Source organism: Amborella trichopoda, chromosome 13 (assembly GCF_054954075.1).
Source record: "Amborella trichopoda isolate Santa Cruz 75 chromosome 13, AtrichopodaSantaCruz75HAP2 v2.0, whole genome shotgun sequence".
Taxonomy (NCBI): Eukaryota; Viridiplantae; Streptophyta; class Magnoliopsida; order Amborellales; family Amborellaceae; genus Amborella; species Amborella trichopoda.
This window is the reverse complement of record NC_142348.1, coordinates 14310871-14330158: the sequence shown is the minus strand read 5'-3', so window position 1 is coordinate 14330158 and position 19288 is coordinate 14310871. Positions and strand designations below refer to the sequence as shown.

Below are 19288 nucleotides of genomic sequence, written 5' to 3'. Positions count from 1 at the left end.
GTTTGGGACAAAGATTTATTAGGTCCTAAATGCATGTAGTTTAAGGCATATGTTTTTGCATTTTATAAGAATATTATGCTAATTTTATTGGTATTTAGATGTTAGCTGCTGTTTGGGACAGAGATTAATTAGGTCCTAAATACATGCAGTTTAAGGCATATGGTTTTGCACTTTATGAGAATTTATGTTAATTTTAATTTGCATTTAGATGTTAGCTATAGTGCCACATGGGCAGATTTATTTATGTACTTGTTCTATCAATGTGACTAGTTGGTCATACTACCAATGCACTGGTAGGGGACACCAAGCAGAGCTGAGCCGAGCTTGACATGTTCCAGCATGTCTTGGATGGAGGGCCAGCTTGAGCTTGACTTGGCCTGACTCTTTTACTTAAATAGACCCATAAATGAGCAGAGCCATAAATGTGATATGAGTATTTTTGTTTTTTGTTATAACGTGTTATATTAAATGATTTTATTAAATATAATATCTAAGACACACACACATAAACATGTGTGTGCGTGTGTGTGTGTAGATAAACAGAGAGATAATTTTAATGTAGTAAACATGCTCAAGCCAAACTTGTCTTAGTTTTGGGCTTCGAACTTGTTTAATAAATATGGTGCTGATGTGAAGAGATGCGATGGGAGACTCATCAAGATGGTACTTTTTGGGCTATTGGGATGTCTTAGATTTCATCACTGGTGATATTCGCTGTAGCGGAATACCATTATTGGTGCATGGGAAACAATTCTTGATTTAGGGAGACATTAGGGCAGTTAGGTTAGTTTGATCTACCTCATCCTTTTTAGGTGTCATTCTAGATTTAGGTTGCTCAGGTTCCATTGGATGCTGTCAGTGATGAAAAAGTCGGCCACCTAGGCAGTAGGGGTGGAAATGACCTTTGTTGAGGAGCATTTTTTTTTTTTTTTTAAAGGTTGAAAGGTGGGTTTTAGGTTCATTTGAAATTTAAACCCATTAGAGCCCATATTAGAGAGAGTAAAACTTCAAAAAACTAGATTTTGTGATTTTCATAAGATTGAAGGGTTTATCAAAGTTACAAGAAATAGATCCAAACATCACCCAACGTCACCCATTGAGATTAGATTTGCATTTGGAGTTTTTTGTAGGCTTATTAGAAGGTGTTTTTGAATATTTAAGCATTAGAAAAAGTCCTAGAGGTGGAAGTTTGGATATCGAGCAATCAAAATAAGTGCAAAGTTATTGTGAAAACATCCTAGATTTTTTGTAGTTATTGTGAAAACATCCTAGATTTTTTGTAGTTATTGTGAAAACATCCTAAATTATTGTAGTCATTTAATTTTTTGGGAAAATTACAAAAAACCCCCAAGACTACACTATCTATGCAACTTACGCCCAACCTAACCTTTTCTCTCAGTTTTTTCTCTACAACAAACTTTCTATGCAAATAATCCCCCCAATCCAAAAAAAATAAAAAAAAAAGACTAAACTACCCTTAACACTATTGCACACGCCTCTCTCCGGCAGTAGAACCTGTGAGACACAACGCTCCGGTGGTAGCAAAGGGTGCTCCGACAGTTGCAAAGGGCGCTTCAGCAGCTGCAAAGGGTGCTCCGACAGTTGCAAAAGGCGATCCGACAATAGAACTTGTGAGACACAACGCTCCGACAGTAGCAAAGGGCGTTCCGGCAGTAAAACTTGTGAGACACAGTGCTCCGACAGTAGCAAAGGGCGCTCCTGCAGTAGCAAAGGGTGCTCCGGCATTGGCAAAGGGCGCTCCGGCAGTAGAACTTGTGAGACGTCAAATCTCGTCAAATCGATTATTTTGTATGGGAAGGGCATTTCTGTTTAAAAAAAGGAACTTTTTACTTTGGGGGGGTTTTTGCATAGAAAGTTTATTGTGGGGAAAAAAGTGAGCGAAAAGGTTTGGATGGCGGTAAGTTGCATAGATAGTGCATTTTGGGGGGTGTTTTGTAATTTTCACTATTTTTTTTATAGTTATTGTAGTTATTGTGAAAACATCCTAGGGGTGGAAGTTTGGAGATCCAGCAATCAAAATAAGTGCAAAATTAGTTTCTAGATTGCTAGTATTATTGTGAGATGTTTTCCTCAGGATCTAGTCAAAGTGGTGATACGGGTTGAAAATATGGCTATAACCCGAATCCTTTGGATAAAAATTGCATAAGATGCAATTATTGTGAAAAGAATACAAAAGGAGGCATAAACCGGTTTAAGAAACATTTTGCCGGTACTAGGGGGAATGCTGCCCCATGTAAAAATGTTCCTGAAGCTATCGAATAGGAGATTAAGCAATATATGACTTCAATAAAACACAAACAAGAACAAAGTCATTGTCATTTGGATAGGTCTATTTCTAGTTTTGTCAGAAAAGGTGATCTGGATTGGAAGTATGGTTATAACCCCAAACCAAATGATAAAAATTGTATAAGGTGTAATTTTTGTGAAAAGATCCTAATGGGGGTATTAACCGATTCAAGAAGCACCTAGCCTACTTAAAGGGAATGTTGCTTCTTGTAAAAAGGCTCTTGAAGCTATTAGGGGTGAGATTAGACAATATTTGAATTTAATACAATCAGAAAAGAAAGAAAATAAGACTTGTTATATAAAAATATCTTCTCTAGGTTCTTCTAGAAGTGGTGATCCACATTAGAACTATGGTCATAACGCGAATCCGAATGACAAAATTGTATTAGGTGTAATTATTGTAGAACAGATACTAATGGGAGTATTTTACCGGTTCAAGAAACACATTGCCGATATTAAGGAGGATGTTGCCCTGTGTAAAAATGTTCCTGAGGCTACCAGGGAGGGGATTAAATAGTATTTGAGTTTAGTGAAGTACAAAAAGCAAGAAAAGGGTGAAGAGGCACCTCGTAGAGCAGACAAGGCTCCTAGGGCCTCATCTGCCCAGAGTAAGATGTGGGTAGAGGAAGTGGAGGAAGAGGCAGATTTAGAAGAAACAGTGGAGGCCCGCTCTCTCTTCACGTAGGTAATGGGTAGTTATCCAACACGTAGGTAGTGGGTAGTTTTGTTGTAAACGCTTATATATATGGGTTATATGAATTGAAATGTTGTGTGTGGAAAAACTTGAGTAACGTTGAGTTTTGTGTTTCTCTGTCCATGAGTACGTGAGTACGTGTTTTTTAAAAATCAACAGAGTTGAGTTTTGTGTTTATCTCTCCATGAGTATGTGAGTACGTGTTTTTAAAAATCAACAGTGGTATCAAAGCGAGGTTGCCAAAGATAGGCATTGGAGAGCCAAGTTGCCTAAGAGATTGGCATTGGTGGAGATTTATTACTTGGAGAGGAGGATAGAGACAAAACTCAAAGGAAGGTGACACAAATTTCTTTATTTTCGTGCATTTTTCTATATGGCAAACAATAGCAACTCAAATATTTCTCAACCATCAACTCCGATTTTTAAAGGAGATTTCTATGAGCATTGGAGTGTTGAAATGAAGTTAATGTTTCAAGTTCAAGATTTATGGGATGTAGTTGAGAATGGTTGTGTAAAGCATCCAGGTGAAGAGGCTAGACTCACTGTAGCCCAAAGGACAGATATAAGAGAAAATAAAAAGAAGGATTTGAGGGCATTATTTTTCATACAGCAAGCAGTTCATGAGTCAATTTTTTCAAGGATTTCTTTTGCAACTTCTTCGAACGAGGCTTGGAATATTTTGCAAAGGGAGTATCAAGGAACAAATTAGGTAAAAACAGTAAAACTCCAATCACTCCGACAAGAATTTGAAACTTTGCTTATGAAAAATAATGAGACAATTCAAGATTTTCTTGCTAGAGTGAATACAATAGTAAATCAAATGAAATCATTTGGAGAAGATATTTCTGATAAAATGTTAGTTGAAAAAGTTTTGAGAAGTTTACCTCCTAAATTTGCTCATGTAGTCGCTGCAATAGAAGAACGTAAAGACTTGGATGTTGTTTTTGTTTGATGAACTAATGGGTTCTTTGCAAGCACATGAAAAAGGGATTAACAAGTTATTGGACAAAAATGAAGAGCAGGCATTTCAATCTAAGGTGGAGTCGTCCTCGAAAATTATAATAATTTTGAGAGATATGCAGGTAGAGGACGTGGGAGAGGAGGATATAATGGTAGAGGTAGAGGTAGAGGTAGAGGCAGAGGAAGAGGAAGATTTGGTTACACTTATGACCAAAGAAATTCACCAAGTGAGGAAAGAGGAAAAAATGCAAATGGAGAAGGTAAACATACCAAGAGTACTCAATTTTTTCATTGCAAAAAATTTGGTCATATTAAAAGTGAATGTTGGTATCTTAAGCCAAACCAACAAGCTAATTTTGTGGAAGAAAAGGAATCAGATGAAACTAGCTTGTTTCTAGCATGTATGTATGCAAAAGAGACTGTTAATGATGTTTGGTTTTTGGATAGTGGGTGCAGTAACCACATGTCGGGCTTAAGGAATATTTTTCAAAATATTGATGAAACTGTGAAGATGCAGGTTCGACTTGGGGATGATAAGCAAGTGCAAGTTGATGGTAGAGGAATAGTTGTATTAAAAACTACATCTGGTAAGGTTAAGGAACTAAATGATGGTCTATTTGTTCCAAATCTTGCACATAATCTATTAAGCATTGGGCAATTGATGCGAAGGGGTTATTCCATTTTATTTGATCATGATAAATGCTCTACTAGCGATAAAAAATCTGGTTTGACTATTGCAAATGTTCGAATGGTTGAAAATAAGATGTTCCCTTTTGAATTGTCATGCTTAGAAAATCACGCTTTGGTTGCAAATGTTAGAAATGAATCTCACTTATGGCATATGAGATATGGACATCTTCACTTTAAGGGGTTAAAATTATTGAACCAAAAGGAAATGGTGAATGGCTTACCAAAAATTTGTGATGATGGTGAACTTTGTGAAGCCTGTTTTTATGGAACAATGAATGTCATTTCCAGTAGGAATGGCATGGAGAGCAAAATGCCCACTTGAATTAGTTCATGCTGATGTGTGTGGCCCAATGCAAACCAAATCCTTTAGTGGCAGCAAATATTTCTTGTTATTTATTGATGATTTTCGTAGAATGTGTTGGGTATATTTTCTCAAGATTTTAGTAGAATTTGTTGGGGTATATTTTCTCAAACAAAACTCTGAGGCATTTCAAATGTTTCAAAGATTCCAAGCATTGGTTGAAAAGCAAAGTGGTTTTTCCATAAAGACTTTGCGAATCGATAGAGGTGGTGAGTTTGTTTCAATTGAATTTGACTCCTTTTGTAAAGAAAATGGTATATATAGACAAATTCACCACTCATTATACACCAGAGCAAAATGGTGTGGCGGAGAGAAAAAACAGGACTATTGTTGAAATGGCAAGGAGTTTGTTAAAAGCAAAAAATCTTCCAAATGATTTTTTGGTAGAAGCTGTAACTACTTCGGTTTATTTGTTGAATAGATCTCCAACAAATGCACTGCAAAATCAAACACCATATGAAGCATGAAGTGAAAGGAAACCTGATGTAAGTTACTCTAAAGTCTTTGGTTGCAATGCTTATGTATTTGTCAATTCAGAACTACGTAAAAAGCTGGATGACAAAAGTGAGAAATGTATATTCATTGGATATAGTTCAGAATCTAAAAGGTATCGGTTGTATAACCCAAAAACTAAAACATTAATCACAAGCCGTGATGTTGAGTTTGATGAAAATGGTTGTTTGGATTGGAGAGAAACCATGAAGGAAGATAATTCTGCACCTCCATTGAATTTGGAAAATAATCATGGCACAGAAGTTTGTAATGATTTGCTTATAAACACATCCTCAAAAAACCCACTAAGGAGATTTAGATTCTTACAAGAAATTTATGAAACTTGTAGTTTCACTCTCTTTGTTGCAGATTCAACATGATTGAGGAAGCAGTTAAAAAGGAGAATGACGAGAGGCAATGAGAGATGAGATGATGGTCATTGAAAGAAATTATACTTGAGATTTAGTAGATTTGCCTCAAAGGAAACTTGCGATAGGGCTAAAATGGATAATTCAAAACAAAACACAATGCTGATGGAAGTGTGCAGAAGCATAAAGCCCGATTTGTAGCTAAAAGATATGCACAACAGCGAGGTATTGATTTCTTTGAAACATTTTCCCCTGTTGCAAGATTAGAAACTATAAGAATAATTTTAGTAGTTGCAGCTCGAAAACAATGGCCCGTCTATCAACTTGATGTCAAATCTTCCTTTTTAAATGAAGAGCTTGAAGAGGATGTGTATGTAACTGAACCTGAAGGGTTTAGAGTTAAAGGAAAAGAAGAAAAGTTGTATAAATTAAAGAGAGCTCTCTATGGCCTTAAACAAGCCCCAAGAGCATGGTATAGCAGAATTAACAGTTATTTTCATGAAAATCACTTTAAAAGTAGTGCAAATTAACCTACATTATATTTGAAGAAGAAAGTATCGATGAATTTCTTGTTGTTTATCTATGTTGATGACATCATTTATACTGGGTCTTCATTATCACTTATTGAAGAATTCAAAGACAATATGATGCATGAATTTGAAATGACTGATTTAGGTCTTTTGCATTATTTATTGGGTCTTGAGGTGAAATAAGAAGAGGATGGAATTTTTATTTCTCAAGAAAAATAGACCTACTAAAGAGATTTAACATGTCTTGTTGCAATATCATTGATACACCAATGAATGCAAATGAAAAGCTCAGACTTGAAGATGGTACTGAAAGGGTTGATGCAAAATGTTTTAGAAGCCTTGTTGGTGGGCTGATGTATTTAACTCACGCAAGACCTGACATAATGTTTGCCATAAGTCTTATGTCAAGGTTTATGCACAATCCTATTAAGCATCATATGGGGGAAAAAAAAAGGATACTGCATTACATTTGTCGTACTTCAAGCTATGGACTTTGGTGTACTCATGTTTCTAATTTTGAATTAGTTAGCTATACTGACAGTGATTGGGCAGGTTCTTTAAATGATAGGTAAAGCACCTCTGGCTTTCTTTTCAATCTTGCCTCTGAAGTTATTTCATGGTCATCAAAGAAAGAAGCTACTACAACATTGTCATCATCGGAGGCAGAGTATATAGCTGCTGCATCAACCGCATGTCAAGCTATATGGCTAAGGAGATTGCTAGGAGATCTTTGTGAAGTCCAAGAAAAGGCTGCTAAAATTCTCTGCGTTAACAAAGCAACAATTGCTATGACAAATAATCTAATTTTCCATGGGTGAACCAAGCACATTGAGATCAAACACCCATTTCATCCTAGATGTGGTGTCGGAAGGGCTAATTGAGATGAAGTATTGCCCTAATAAAGAACAAGCAGCTGATGATTTCACAAAAGCACTCTCATTTGTAAACTTTGCATAATTCAGAAAATTGTTTAGTGTAAAAGATTTTGCATCAAGGAGGAGTGTTAAAGATGATGGAAAATAAGTGGAATGTAATGGGTAGTTATCCAACACGTAGGTAGTGGGTAGTTTTGTTGTAAATGCCTATATATATGGGCTCCATGAATTGAAATGTTGTGTGTGGAAAACTTAAGTAAAGTTGAGTTTTGTGTTTATCTCTCCATGAGTACATGAGTACGTGTTTTTTAAAAATCAACAAAGTTGAGTTTTGTGTTTATCTCTCCATGAGTACGTGAATGCGTGTTTTTAAAAATCAAATTCAACTTTGTTGAGTTTTGTGTTTATCTCTCAATTTGATTTTTTAAAACATGTACTCACGTACTCATGGAGAGATAAACACAAAACTCAACTCTGTTGATTTTTAAAAAATACGTACTCACGTACGCATGGAGAGATAAACATAAAACTCAGCTTTACTCAACTGGAATGTAATGGGTAGTTATCCAACACGTAGGTAGTGGGTAGTTTTGTTGTAAACGCCTATATCTATGGGCTCCATGAATTGAAATGTTCTGTGTGGAAAAACTTGAGTAAAGTTGAGTTTTGTGTTTATCTCTCCATGAGTATGTGTTTTTAAAATTCAAATTCAACTTTGTTGAGTTTTGTGTTTATCTCTCAATTTGATTTTTTAAAACATGTATTCACGTACTCATGGAGAGATAAACACAAAACTCAACTTTACTCAAGTTTTTCCACACACAACATTTCAAATCAAGGAGCCCATATATTTAAGTGTTTACAATAAAACTACCCACTACCTACATGTTGGATTGCTACCCATTACCTTCGTGAAGAGAGAGAGAGAGATAACTTCCAACTATCTTAATTATCCATACACCACTACCTATGCGTTGGATAACTACCCATTACATTCCACTTTTTTTTGCATCATCTATAACACTCCCCCTTGATGCAAAATCTTTTATACCAAGCGATTTTCTGAATTATGCAAAGTTCACAAATGAGAGTGCTTTTGTGAAACCTCCGCTGCTTGTTCTTTTGTAGGGCAATACTTCATCTCAATTAGGTCTTTCGACAACGCATCTCGGATGAAATGGTGTTTGATGTCTATGTGCTTTGTTCGCCCATGGAAAATTGGATTCTTGGTCATAAAAATTGCTGCTTTGTTGTCGCAGAGAATTTTAGTCGTCTTTTCTTGGACTTCACAAAGGTCTCCTAGCAATCTCTTGAGCCATATAGCTTGACATGCGGTTGATGCAGCGGCTATATACTCTGCCTCCAATGATGACAATGATGTAGTTGCTTGTTTCTTTGATGACTATGAGATAGCTTCAGAGCCAAGATTGAAAAGAAAGTCGGAGGTGCTTTTACTGTCATCTAAAGAACCTGCCCAATCACTGTCAGTATAGCCAATTAATTCAAAATTAGAAACATGAGTATACCTAAGTCCATAGCTTGATGTACCACAAATGTAACGTAGTATCCTTTTTGCTGCCCCCACATGATGCTTAGTAGGATTGTGCATAAGCCTTGACACAAGACTAATGACAAACATTATGTCAGGTCTTGTGTGAGTTAAATACATCAGCCCACCAACAAGGCTTTTAAAACATTTTGCATCAACCCTTTCAGTTCCATCTTCAAGTCTGAGCTTTTCATTTGCATTCATTGGTGTATCAATGATATTGCAACAAAACATGTTAAATCGCTTTAGTAGGTCTAAGCCATATATTTCTTGAGAAATAAAAATTCCATCCTCTTCTTGTTTCACCTCAAGACCCAAAAAATAATGCAAAAGCCCTAAATCAGTCATTTCAAATTCATGCATCATATTGTCTTTGAATTCTTTAATAAGTGACAATGAAGACCCAATATAAATGATGTCATCAACATAGACACAAACAATTAGAAATTCATCCATACCTTTCTTCTTCAAATATAATGTGGGTTCATTTGCACTTTTTTAAAAGTGATTTTCATGAAAATAACTGTCAATTCTGCTACACCATGCTCTCGGGGCTTGTTTATGGCCATAGAGAGCGTTCTTTAATTTATAGAACTTTTCTTCTTTTCTTTCAACTCTAAACCCTTCAGGTTGAGTTACATACACATCCTCTTCAAGATCTCCATCTAAAAAGGCAGATTTGACATCAAGTTGATAAACGGGCCATTGTTTTTGAGCTGCAACTGCTAAAATTATTCTTACAGTTTCTAACCTTGTAACAACAGAAAATGTTTCAAAGAAATCAATACCTAGTTGTTCTGCATATCCTTTAGCTACTGATCGAGCTTTAAGTTTTTGTACACTTCCATCAGCATTGTATTTTGTTTTGAATTATCCATTTAGCCCTATCGCAGTTTTCTTTTGAGGCAAATCTACTAAGTCCCAAGTTTGATTTCTTTCAATGGCCATCATCTCATCTTTCATTGCCTCTCGCCATTCCTCCTTTTCAACTGCTTCTTCAAAACTTGTTGGATCTGCAACAAAGAGAGCGAAACTACAAGTTTCATAAATTTCTTGTAAGGATCTAAATCTCCTTAGTGGGTTTTCTGAGGATGTGTTTATAGGCAAATCATTGCATACTTCTGTGCCATGATTATTTTCCAAATTCAATGGAAGTGCATAATTATCTTCCTTTATGGTTTCTCTCCAATCCAAACGACCATTTTCATCAAACTCAACATGACAACTTGTGATTAATTTTTTAGTTTTTGGGTTATACAACCGATACCTTTTAGATTTTGAACTATATCCAATGAATATACATTTCTCACTTTGTCATTCCCACTTTTTACGTAGTTCAGTATTGACAAATACATAGGCAATGCAACCAAAGACTTTAAAGTAACTTACATCAGGTTTCCTTCCACTCCATGCTTCATATGGTGTTTGATTTTGCAGTGCATTTGTTGGAGATCTATTCAACAAATAAACCGAGGTAGCTACAGCTTCTGCCCAAAAATCATTTGGAAGATTTTTTGCTTTTAACAAACTCCTTGCCATTTCAACAATAGTCTTGTTTTTTCTTTCCGCCACACCATTTTGCTCCAGTGTATAATGAGTGGTGAGTTGTCTATATAAACCATTTTCTTTACAAAAAATAAAAAATAAAAATAAAATTAAGAAGGCGATGCAGGAGCTCTCGGATAAAAAGTTGAGTGGACAGGATGGTTTTGTTTTGTGGGATACATATGGTTTCCCATGGATTTGACGCAGCTGATGGCTGAAGAGAGAGGATTAACCATAGATGTTGAGGGTTTTAATGTGGCCATGGAAGAAGCTAGGAAAAAGGCGGGAAATGCCAGGAATAAGCAAGTTGGGGATGCCATAAAAGTGGAAGCTGTTGCAACATCAAAGTTGCACAAGAGGGGAGTGTCTACTACTAATGATAGCAGCAAGTTTATATGGTTTCAGGATCACAAGAGTACTATCAAAGCAATATTCACTGGAGCCGAGTTTTGGGAGAGTGCATTTGCTGGTGCGGAAGTTGGCATTGTTTAGATAGCACAAATTTCTTTGCTGAACAAGTTGGTTAGATATATGACATTGGATCCATTGAAGGCTCATCTAGATCATTTCAAGTTAGTAATGTTCAGATATATGGAGGTTTTGTTCTTCATATTGGTTCTCTTCGTGGATCAAGTACATTCAATGTCGGAGATAAAGTAGTTTGTAAGGTTGACTATGGTAGGAGGACCCTCATTGCAGCACCTAATCATACCTAACAGAGGAGGCCTAGCATTATGTTGAAGAGGGAGATGACTCTGATGATGATGGCTTCGAATCTGATGCATATGATGAGGCTTACCCTAATCCTTTTGATGATAATGATATTGATGACTGAAGACGCTTGACTCTTGGTGTTGAGTCTTAGATTGTATAGTTTCTATCTACTTTTGTGTGTATGTTTTTATGGTTGTATCATTGTATGAAAATATGGATTATGGACTATCTGCTATCTTATCTACTCTTATTTTCTTATTTTTCTTATGGTTCTAGGCTGATCAGGTTCTGGGCGGCTAGGCCCCTTCCAGATGCTTAGGTGCCGCCCAGCATTTTTTGTAACACTGCTGGGAATTGTAGACAGGAATTCCTTGAATGCCTCGGAATTTTAAGTGTCATTTTATTTGCCTAGTGAAAAATTGAAGCTTGCCAAAAAAAAAATAAAAGAAAAAAGTTGCTTAATCACTTATCTAGATTATAAGATGATAGTGATGTGATGCCGGCTTGAAAGTGAGGTACTCTTTGAAGAGACAAACATACACTTGTTGTCTTTACTTTTAATGGAAAATAGGGCGGTCTGATTGTTTGCTTGTTTTGCTTGGATGATCTATTGTTTACATGACCGGCTATTTTCCCTTCACTTTAGGTAATTCACTGTTTTACCTTCACTTTTTTGGATAAGTTTCTATTTTCCCTTGATATATACTATTCTTAGAACTTAACACAAATAACTTCACTAGAATGTTGTGCATAGCTCTTTCTGGGGTGCCAAATTGTGACGTAAATGGGTATCATTTGGCAGGAGAAAATTATGAGAGTTCCCTATGGGAAGGACAAAGAGTTCTTTAAGTTTTCGTTGTTTGTTGTTTTTTGCAACCGCATTACTACGTCTGCTGTTGCTGGTGCCTTTGTGCTGATAAATTTTCTGGGCTTCAATTCTGTTTTAATGTGTTGAAATTTTTAATTGTTTGTGGTACAATCAAAATGTTTTTCTTTCTATAGGCAAGTAAAAAATCCTTGGATCCTGCAGCTCCAATGTACAAATACTTTGCCATTTCAATATCAAACTTTCTAACAACAACATGTCAATATGAGGTTTGTACTTTGCATTTCTTTCACTAGTGTGTTTGGCTCTGGTTGAGACTTTACCGTATTCTATCTTGGTATCGATTAATGTTTCACTACTTATTAAAAAATATAGAAGCCTTGGTAGCTTGGCATGAGTTTCTATTGTTGAAACAACCCAGTGACTCAGAGATGAAATGTATGCAGACACTCAAGTATGTGAGTTTCCCAGTTCAGACACTAGCGAAGTGTGCAAAGATGATACCTGTGATGGTATGCCTATGTTCTCTTGACCTTTAACTTCTTTATAGTTTGAAATTAATGACATCAATATGTACTTTCTATGCAATCCGTTCACTTGTTGGCCTAAAGTTCTGAAGTCCATGTGTCCTTTAGAGATATGTTGATGGCTATTGTTATCCTTGATCCTTTTCTCATAATATGTTCATGTGTACGATTTTCAGAAGAAAAGATTGATATCGAAGCATTATTTCCACTTTTTCCTTCAATCTATATTAAACATAAAATCCTTTACTTTGTCAATAACTTATTATGAATATATTAATGCAGGTTAAAGTTTAAAGGTGAACGAATCAGTAAATCTTTAGTGATAGTACAATTGGATGTATTAAGTGCAGGTTTAATGAGAATTTTTAGTGGTAAGCATAAGTTTAATCAAATAGTCAAAAGTTGTCATCATGCTGGATATAGACTTCAAGGCAGAACTGGTGAAAGAGAAAAGATCCTTTTCTTGTTTGTTTTCTAGAGAAAAAAAAATCCTTGACCTGAATTATACAAGCAATTGCTGCTTGCGAACATAGAATCCTGAGTTTGGTCACTACATTCGATGAGCTTATTTATGAGATGTCTACAACTTCATTCAGTTCTACCTTGTGCTTTAACTTTTGATGCAAATTGCATCCGAGATGTTTATTTGTTATTTATTTATTTTTTTGAAGAATTGATTTTGGGATGTGGGTTTATTTTTTATCTTTATTTGGGTTTAGTTTTCAGGAATTATTGCATTGGGGATAGAAATGGATTTTTATCAGTGGTTTAAAAAACGGATTGGTGCTCCGGATCGGGCACCCCAAAAACCCATCCGGATCGGTGAATCGGCGATACGGATAGGGAATCAGCCGAATCGGTTGGATTAAGCCTTAAAAAAAATCCAAAAAAATTATTAAAATTTATTATAAATATTGTTTTTTAGGAATCCAATAAGAAATGGTGATACCACATTATTAACTTTCATTTTTGTCATCAATATGTGAATATTGAGATTTTCTTTCCCTGTATGAACTTATATTAACCATTTAATTTAGATCGCACAAAAGAAATATCATAGAATTATCATGGATGAAGTGTATAATCATACATGGATTACAATAAAAAATGGATTAAATCGATAAAAATGGCCACCAAAATCTTTAATTGGCGGAAAATGCTAATCCGCTAAAACCCTAATATTTTTTGTATTACTTTTTATTTTTTGACAAGAAATACTTGTTGTATTACCTTTTTGTTTTTTGACACGAACTCTTTATTTTTATTTTTTTGCAAGAAATACTTGTTGTATTACTTTTTTTTTTTTTGACAAGAAATAGTTGTCATATTACCTTTTATTTTTTTTGAAAAGAACCTTTTATTTCTTTGACATGAACCTTTTATTTTTTTGACAAGAACGTTTTATTTTATTTTTTTGACAAGAAATACTTGTTGTATTACCTTTTTTTTTTTTTTTTGGCGAGAGCCTTTTTTTTTTGTTTGACAAGAAAAATTAATTTTTTTTTTACAAGAACCTTCTACTTTTTTGACAAGATATTCTTGTCATACAAGAGCCTTCTATTTTTTTGACAAGAAATTCTTGTCAAAAAAAAAAAATGAAGGTTTCTTGTAAAAAAAATTTGAAAAACGGTGAACCAAAAATTTTCTTGTCAAAAAAAAATAGAAGGTTTTTGTAAAAAAAATTAAAAATATAGAAGGTTCTTAGAATAACGGTGAACCAAAAATTTAAAAATGGCGCTGGTGAGAGAATTTGAACCGTGGACCTGCATTTAAAAATGGCGTTGGCAGGAGAATTTGAACCAAGGACCTTCACATTGAAAAAGGATGTGATAACCAAGTAGCCCACAGCGCCACTTCTGGCATTATCCACGTGATATAAAATTATTATACTATATTACCTTTTCAATCCAAGTACAACTCTCAAATCCCACATCGAAAAATTGAAAAGAGATGTTGTATAAATGTTTCCTTGGTACCACATGAGGATGCGTGTGAAGTGAGTGAAGCAGCATGGACATGTGGCACCGGGTCCCTGTAGCGAGTCACCGTGTTACTATAACGAGTCACACCGTGTTGCTTCCTGTAGCGACTCGTCATTTTTTCGCTCTAAACGCCGTTTCAGCTCTAGAACTGCCACATTTTCGGTATTTTGCAAGAATCGGCACGGGGTTGCCGATTCCCGTGTCGACTCAGGCGATTCTGGGTTGACTCGCCATTTTTAAACCACTGATGTTTATTTATTATCGTGGGTAAGGGTAGCGATCACTGATGAGCTTGTTGGGAATAACTTGAGGGTGACGTTGAGCTTATAAAAGTAGGAATTGGATTAGGGAGATGGGTCCTTTATTTGAGTAAATTGATGGTGTATCCTATTATAAAGGGATTTCTAGAGTGGGGCGTGGAATATGTGGGTATTCCTATATGATAGGGAAGTTAGAGAGACGTAAAGAGTAAGTCCTATGCTAGTGGGAGTTATTGGTCTTAGGGAGAGATTATAGGGAGATCACATGAATTTGAGAGAGAGAGAGAGAAAGAGAGAGAGATGTGAGGGGTGGAGAGAGTTTATTTTCATGAAAGAAGAAATATTTTCTTCTCATCCCTAGCTTGATTACAACCACTTGTTTCTTCCATTATTGCAGAGTTTTTTCTTTTTTAAGATCGAAAGAAGACCAGATTTAATTTTCCAAGTGCCTTTCGCATCAAACTTTATTATTATTTTTAAGTTATGTTCAGTTTAATTTTTTGAAAATGTTGACTTGTACTTCTTATGTCTACATTGAAATTGCCATTTTTTGGTTGACTTAAAAGTGAGATTTAATATCCATATTGTTGTTTTGATTTGTGTTTATTGATGAACTCATCAAATTGGGTTCATTAATGAAAATAAAATATAAAAACTTCAAATGGTCTAAAATGTTATAAGATTGTGCTTCAGAAAGTTTCTTTTTTCTTTTGATAGTTTACGAGTACAATAGCTTCACTAGGTGTACATTAAGTTGCATAGGCGTTGCAACCTAGAGATATACAAGGTTCACAGCTGTGAAAATGTCTGCAATGAATAGGACCTCTGATCTAACTTGACCATGTGATCAGGAATGTGCATTTCCACATGGAAAAAACAATAGATCCTCTTAGCTAAATAGATGTTTCTCCATAACCATGGTTATTTCTTATCTCTTGCTGCCCATCTAAAAGCATCAACTTAGTCACCCTCCCCCACCAAGGGGCTCATGAAATGGTAACAGAAACCCTAAGTTCCATCAAAGGGGATCCATCTGGAAGCTACCTTATATTGTCTCAATGTTTTCCTCTTTTTTCAAATTTTTAGTAGTTTTTCCTTCTCTACAATTCATTTATTTTTATTGCTCTTCTCTACTTATTCATGCGTGAAAATTTTTCAGATATGAAGAGTTTTGATTTATTTACTGCAAAATTCATGTTGGTTGCTATTGCTTTGATTTGTATATAGTATTTTATTGAATGTGTATGATATTTTTCCTTTCTCCTATTGTCTCCTTTGCAGCTTTTTCTCTCTTCTCATTTTGATGTATATGAATCTCGTTGTATGCACAAGCTGAGTGCAACTTGATGTATACTTTATTTTTAGATATACAATATCAGCAATGAACAACGAAATGCGTGGAGACAACATGTAGAAATCTGAGATTTGGCTGCTAGTACTTATTTAATCAGCACTCATTGATTTGTGAAGGGTAGTTGATTTCCTCGTCTCGGCTTGCTTGCGCATTCCAAGTTCTTGATTGGATCTTTGTAGTCTGATGAAGTAAATATATGATTTATTTGCATCATCATAGATTGATAGAATCATCTTAGGAATTGTGTTGTCATGGTATTATATTTTCCTATCATTTATTTGCATGCATAAATCCTACTAGAAAGTGATTTGTCTTAATATTTTAAATAGATTGTGCCGAATGTGATTTTAAGTTTTCAATGCCTTGGTTTTGGTTGATTCGTTCCTGCAATTCTAATTTATCATAAGCCTAGTCATCACTTCTTCATTAACTATTGTATGGCATTATCAATCAATATACCTAGTTTGTGACTGACCCTTTTTTTGAAGTGGATACATTGTTCCATTACGTATTATTTTGGGAAATTATCAAAAGTACACCTTAATTTTTGGATTATTGGAAATAAATCCCAAACTTTTCAAATACTCATCCATAATCTTTTTTTTCACTTTTTGTTTCTTTCACCAAACTAGCCTTCACGGTAGCCTTAGGACCGTGAATACATCATGGTAGATTCACTACTGTGATGGTCATGGGCGGTTTAATGGTTTTAGGCATCACAACACTTAAATAGCCGTGATGGTCATGGGCGGTTTAATGTTTTTAGGCTTCACAACACTTAAATAGCCGTGATGGTCGTTAAGAGGCATCACGCCTATGGACTATGGAAGCCTGCACCAATAAGCCTAATTTTGGAAGAATTTGTAAAGGTGTTATCATGGCCTCAAAAAGCATGTGAGAGTGACATTTGATACCCTAAGGATGCCAACCAAGTTTCGTCTTGATCAAACAAAGATAAAGCAGATCAGAATGAAAATTGTATTTTGTTATGCCACTCTCTAGCATGCCCAAAAATGCTTCATAACTAGAGCTATATTGCCAAGGTCTTTCTTGATCCCCAGACCACCACCAATGGATTTAGAAGGTAAAAAAACCCCAAAATACCAAATTTCAACTCATTTGGACATTTTTGGATCCTTCTAGGCCCAACTTACCTAAAATGGGCATCTTTAACATTTCTTCAAAAAAAAAACTTGCCTAAAATGGGTGGGACTTACACTATTTTTACGCAGCCTCGGTGAACGATTTTCCATTTATGGAAAATATTTTTCTTGAAAACGAGAGTTCTTTAGGGTCATAACTTTTTCTTTTAGAGGCCAATCAAGTCGAAATTTTAGTATGTTGTTCGTCTCATCAAGATGAATGTTTTGCCATATGACATGGCTCGAGACGATACCTGAAACATAAGAAATATTTGGAATAAGTTTGAGAAAAATGCATAAATTGTAGAATTTTTAAAGCAAGACACATCGTTACTCCTACGATCATTTCTCCAAGCCCCGACATTGGAAGACCTCATGAGTGAGTTTGTTGCGACCGCGACTCGAAGGGTTTCGATTTGAGGTGAAGTTTGTCAAGATTGAGGTTGGGAAAACACCTTATTCAAGCTTGCAAGTAGGCACGATTTTCCGGTGTCGAAATTCTATTTTTCGACGACTTTCCAAATTAAGAAAATGATCAATCGACACTCAAATTGGGGGATTTTCGTTGCGAAACGATCACAATGACTTCCCCTTCGATTTGTGATAAAGAAATTGACCATGAACACAACAAATCAAGCTACATTAATGATCGAAGTTTTCAAGTTTATGGACTTCTTCCATCATCAAGTCCTAGCTGAAGGTGACCGAGCTGAAAATATGGAAGTAAATCAAGAGATCATCCTCAATAAGATGTCCACTCACGCCATGCCGCAAGAGTCTGATATGGGCGACGACTTTAAAAGTACCCCAGATGAGTCCGATATGGGTGACGACTTTGAAAGCACCCCAAACCAGTCCAATTTAAGTAACGACTCTAAAAGAACTCTTCAGCGATCCAGTAGGATAAAGACCTTAATGATCCCCTGCACAGGTCCAACAAGGGTTATGACGTTAAAATATCCTCGATCACGTCCAATGAGAGTGAAGATGTTAAAACCCTCTTTGAGTCCAATACAAGTGATGACCCTAAAAGCTACTTGGCTCGGTCCAATTTGAGTGACGACCCTAAAAGCTCTCCTCCTTCTCCTATCTTTGATTCTTCAAGCCTTCTTCTCTTTCTACACCTCTCTTTGAACTTACACTCGAATGTTGGTGATGCTTTGGCCTTTGCCTGCTAAGAAGAAGAAACTTTTGAGGAGCTACTCTGAGCGCTTCAAAAACCCGAAGCCCAAAAAGTCTCAATGGCCCCTTGAGCCAGACATTGAAGAGCAAGGGAAAGCCACGAGAGGGGAAGCCCCCTCCTTTCATGGGGCATGCTATATGGTCTAGGTCAATAATAGGATTGCATATGTGGGCTAAATAGACTCAAGGTCGGGAAGAAAACTGGAGCTACCCCGAAGGTCGAAACAACCAAAGCTGCTCAAATACCTGGGTCCACCACTGGTCTCATACCAAAAGCCTCCATCCACACATCCTAAACCAACACCCCTTCTCAAATACTCAGGTCCGCCCCTTGTGCCATATCTGAACACATCACCCACTTTCCTCAAAAATCTTGTGCCTCCCCGACCTACCTCATGTCTCGTCCTACCAACACCCACCAACCTAGCCAGTCCTCTCCTATTCCTCTAATCACAACCAGTCCGCCCGCAAACACACCTACGCCACCACCCCCTGTACGTCCTCGACCAGTGGTGACCCAAGAAGTGCATGACCCCGAGGACGATAAAGTCAAATATGATGTGATTGGGCATATAAGGAGACTTCCAGCCTTACTGAGCGTCTATGATGCTCTCATGCTGTCAGGCTATTTCTACAATGCCTTGATCCAAGATCTTTCTCGACCTGAGGTAAACGAGGCCGAAATCGAGCAAGTTGAAGTGGATCCAGTAATTCTCAATAATTGCATAGCCATCACCGTCTTTGATGACGACCTTCAGAGGGTTGGGAGTTGAGAATCTCACACCTTCAAATCTCAGGCTGGAAGGATTCAAGTAGTCAGGGGAGATACCAGTTGGCACCATTTGCCTCCATCTCAAGATTGGTGATCTAAATTCCTATGTCTAGTTCCATGTCATTGTGACAGATACTTCCTATAACATTCTACTTGGA

General features: G+C 36.3%; 1 protein-coding gene across 16 annotated transcripts in view; it reads left to right on the top strand.

Annotated features, from left to right (window-relative positions):
• The window catches only part of LOC18428064 (UDP-galactose/UDP-glucose transporter 5), a 44405-nt gene that overhangs the window by 1614 nt on the left and 23503 nt on the right, over window positions 1–19288 (top strand). For 5 of the 16 annotated variants that reach the window (XR_016047034.1, XM_088855092.1, XM_088855087.1 and 2 more), the window contains exons 2-3: window positions 12116–12180; window positions 12358–12423. The exons of 2 other annotated variants lie outside the window; for them this stretch is intronic. Coding sequence is in view for 5 of the 14 variants with exons in the window: in XM_088855087.1 (XP_088711213.1) it covers window positions 12116–12180; window positions 12358–12423 (131 nt within the window). In the remaining 9 variants the exon portion in view is untranslated. Of the gene's footprint in view, window positions 1–12087; window positions 12181–12357; window positions 12424–19288 lie in introns of all 16 variants that reach the window. 9 more of the 16 variants (XR_016047035.1, XM_088855086.1, XM_088855096.1 and 6 more) reach the window with 2 other exon arrangements.